Source organism: Stegastes partitus, unplaced genomic scaffold (genome assembly GCF_000690725.1).
Source record: "Stegastes partitus isolate 25-593 unplaced genomic scaffold, Stegastes_partitus-1.0.2 Scaffold1294, whole genome shotgun sequence".
NCBI classification, from domain to species: domain Eukaryota; kingdom Metazoa; phylum Chordata; class Actinopteri; family Pomacentridae; genus Stegastes; species Stegastes partitus.
In genome coordinates, this window is record NW_007579025.1 from 202,002 (window position 1) to 206,404 (window position 4,403).

A 4,403-nucleotide genomic window follows, 5' to 3' on the forward strand; every position below is an offset into this window, starting at 1 on the left:
TGGAGGAACCACAGCACCCAGAGCCAGGCCGAACAACAAGAGGAGCACGATCATGTTGGAGTTTGAAGTCTCAAAGTATGAGAAGACGTCAGTGTCTTGCTGGAGACGATCTGCACAGTTGGATGTTTCCAAGAATTCTGTAGAGATACACGACAGGCTGCTTTCTTTTATATCCTTCATAGAGGGTGTTCACTGTTGGTGTTATCTGATTGGCAGAAACTTTCAGTCGTAAACATCTACACAGCATCTGAACATGACCTAATTAAAAGAGCATCAGCTCACCTGCAGCTGTAACATAAAAACCCATAATTCATTTAACTGCAGTAAGATGTTGACATCAGAAAATACAGCTTTAGAGGATACATTTGATCTTAGTTGTCTGAGTTGTGTTGCTTTGTGACTGACTTTACCAAAAAACCCAAATATTCACACATCAGCAATATTACAACAGTACAAAGCCTTCAGTGTGTTTTCTCTTGTATGGTTACTTTTGTGTTTTTATTTCATTATTCAGACAGGAGTTAAAGGACCAATGTGTAGGATTTAGTGACATTTAGTAGTGAAGTTACAAACTGTGACGTATGAATATTCTTCTCCTCACCTTCACCTTCCACGTGTGTTGGCTCAAAATCAACCAGGACTCCGGAAGGAAGACAAGGAACTTTCGGACAAGTCATATATGTTTATTATTCATTAACAGTTGTTGAACTGTGGCACGTTTTATTGGAGCTTTATTGTTTGTTTGTTACTGTTTTTACATTTTTATGGTATCATATAAAATCTTATCTGCAAAAGTGAAACATCAAACTAAACAGGCCTGCAGAGAGGAGACATACAGGAAGAATTATGACGTTGTTTTCCCGTTGCTTAATGAGTCTTCTAATGACATCGCAGAATTTCACATGAACCTTTCTTATGCATTATGATTTCTTTCAGCTCTTTGATTATGTGTTATAATTGTGTTTCAGCATGTCATGATATAAATCCACAGACATGTTAAACATATATGAACACATGGTTTAAATATGTAATTATATTTTCCCATGATGCTGAAAGCAACAAGGCCTGTATGTATGACACTGAATATGTATGAGTAGATTTCTTCAGTAGAAATCAACTGGACTTCTCTTTTATGTTCTTTCAAAAACCTTAAAAAAACTTGATTTCAATGGTAAGAAGCCTTCAGTGTGTTTTCTCTTGTATTTTTGTGTGTGTGTGTGTGTGTTTTTTTTAATGATTAATATTATTTAAAAAGGCCTTAAAGAACCAGTGTGAAGGATTTGATGACATCTAGTGGTGAAGCTACAAACTACAACTAATGAATATTCCTCTCCTCACCTTCCCCTTCCACGTGTGTTGGCTCAAAACCAACCAGGACTCCAGAAGGAAGTCAAGGACATTTCAGAGAAGCAATATATGTTTGCTATTCATTAACAGCTATTGAACTCTGGCATGTTTAATTGGAGCTTTATTGTTTGCTTTTCACAGCCCTTTTCACATCTGGATCACATTAGACCAAGTCTAGATCTAAAATCATGACAGGACAAATTTAGACTACATGAAAAGAAAGAAAGAAAGAAAGTGTCCCTTAATTAACAAAAAAGGTCCTACTGTGTCACGGAATAAGTAGGCTGGTTGACCCAAATGCAGAAATGACACTCAGGAGAGATGGAATCAAAAATAAAGTTTATTGTAGAAACTGATGTTGTAAAGGTGAGAATGAAAACGAGGCGGGGGTGTTACCAGTTGTGCGGTGATAGTCATGGGAGCAATGGAGAAGGCTTGGGTTCGATGCAGGCGGGAAGCTCAAAACGTGGATTGGGAACACAGGGAAAAAATCCTCAATGAAGACGAGGCAGGAGCAGAAGCTCGGAAAGAGGCACGAAGGGAGGCTCGGAAGAAGCACTCGGGTGCTGGCTAGAAGTCGCCATGTAGGGCAACACTCAGGCAAAGAGTGAATGTTGAAGGCTCCTCTTATACCGGTGGTGACGACCCAAATGAATTGCAGGTGTGTAGCTCACACACCTGCAGGGAATCAGTCACTGAGAATTCCTTCAGGACGCCCTCTGGTGGACGCCTGGAGGAGAACAAAAACACAGGGCCAAAATCACCATTCCCTGACATACTGGGAAGAACCTGAAGGTTGAATATTTACATTTCTCCCCCACAGGTTAATATCTGCTGCCCTAGTGACATGTTTTATGTTAGTTTAATGACATAGCCTAATTAAAAAATAACTCCAAAATTTCTCACTGATCAGTATCTATCTGACTGGATGTTGTGTTTCTGAGGTGTTCAGGGCCAAATATCACAACTTCAGCTTTCTCTGAATTTACTGAAGAACACTGCAGGTCATCCAGGCCTTAATGTCCCTGAGACATGCTTGGATTTCAACTAACTGATCAGCTTCATCTGACTTCACAGAGGGGCTGCAAGGTGGCTCGGTGGTTAGCACCGTTGCCTTGCAGCAAGAAGGTCGCTGATTCGCGTCTCGGTGAGGACACCAGGGATCTTTCTGCGTGGAGTTTGCATGTTCTCCCCGTGCAGCGTGGGTTCTCTCCGGGTTCATGTTGAGGTTAATTGGTGATTCTAAATTGTCCATAGGTGTGAATGTGAGTGTGCTTGGTTGTCTGTCTCTAAGTGTAGCCCTGTGATAGACTGGTGACCTGTCCAGGGTGTCCCTTGCCTTCACCCTGAGTCAGCTGGGATAGACTCCGAGTCACGACAGATCCTTTCATTCCAATGACATGTTTCAGTCTCTGTGATGAAATGTTGTGATCAACTGTATCAGAAGCTGCGCTGAGATCGAGCAACACTAGAATAGAAACAAGTCTACTGTCTGATGCTATGAGAAGATCGTGGCTGTTTCTGTGCTACAGCTCAATACGCTATCCTAAAGATATGGAGTGAAATATTAAATAAAAAAATTCACTTTGAAAGTAATTATAAATATGCCTCAGTTGGTCCTAGAAGGGCCATATTATGTATTAATGCAATATCTGTGTTTATAAAGCAGTGGGCTTGAAGGGGAAACATATATAGTCTGAAATCCAAAAGTATCTTGATCTGCAATAGACAACATGATTACCATGAAACAGCCCTATTAATCACAAGTTACATATGGAAAAGTAGGATGTTAGTCACATCCTTTCAGCCCTTGAATGAAATCTGCAGTATTTAATCCTTTACTGTTTCACAATGGATTGTATTTTTATGGTACAATCAATACAGCTCTGACTCCTGACAGGGGAATTCCACTCAAAAGAAGAATAGATAGTGTAAATTAGGTTTTGTTTAGATGAATAAATGTACACCTCCTGGATATCACCACATTAAATGAGCTGTTAAACATGAGTTTCTCTTACAGTTAATTAACAGTAAAAGGGGCTGAGCCGCTGGAACATTTATTTCAAAGCACTTTAATAAAACCACAATACAAGAAATATGCAGAATAATGTAGACGAGTAAACGGCTTTTGTTTGACTTCAGTCAACAGTATGTTTCTGGAGAATCACATGAGGACAAAATAACATATTCAATATATGAAAAGGTTGGGGAAAAGTATCACAAATATTGACAATACATAGAGCAGAACTTGAAAAGCAAGGCATACATTAGGTCTATTACTGCTTTATAAGGTATTATTGAAAAAAATACTGTTTCATGTAAAATTTATCACAAATATTCAATAAGGGTGCTATGAAAAACTCTCCAATGTGGTTATGGATGAGTTACATATGAGAAAATACTCTTTTGAAAATATTTCCTTCAACACAGCATTGAAATGATTTGTTTTAGTGTCCAACAATCATGAAAATGAAAATTCATTTAAAAAAAAATAAACAGAAAGACTTGTACTTTTTTTTCTTTATCTTGCAGGTGTCATTGAACAGCACAAACAAACACATATAAAGTCACTGAGCTGACACAGGAATAAACATTTTCAGTTGCTAGAGACAAACTGTGCGAAGTGCACAAACAAAAGGCATTTGCAATGAACAAAGAGCGTCATTCCATCTTAAAGCCGGGCCCAAGTTGGTGTGTCCACAGTGTTCCCGTCCTCGATAGTTGTTTGGCTCTCCTGTGTTCCAAAAGAAAAAGTTGGCTACAGACGCATCAGACCACATCCAGCTGCCTTCTTTATGGATGTCACTGAGTCCGATCCAGGTGGGTCTTACAGCAGGATCAAAATTCCTGATCAGGGAGTTGACGAAATTCTGCTCCTGCTGACTGTGGATAGACACCAGGTTGGCTCTGAGTGACATGCAGTGGAGCTGTGCATCGGCCCAGGACATGGGCGAGGAGAGGTACTTGTAGCAGCGGCCGTTGAAGCTGAACCAGAACATGGGACAGCTGCCTCGCTGTAGCGCCACTCTCTGCTCATCTGGAGGAACCACAGCACC

At 40.1% G+C, this 4,403-nt stretch overlaps 1 protein-coding gene across 1 annotated transcript in view; it reads right to left on the bottom strand.

The window, feature by feature from the left end:
* LOC103369489 (CD209 antigen-like protein 2) overlaps positions 1–4,403 on the bottom strand; it is a 10,326-nt gene that overhangs the window by 4,353 nt on the left and 1,570 nt on the right. Inside the window, exon 2 of the mRNA XM_008298215.1 lies at positions 3,963–4,384. Within this exon, the coding sequence (XP_008296437.1) occupies positions 3,963–4,384 (422 nt within the window). The remainder of the gene's footprint in view (positions 1–3,962; positions 4,385–4,403) is intronic.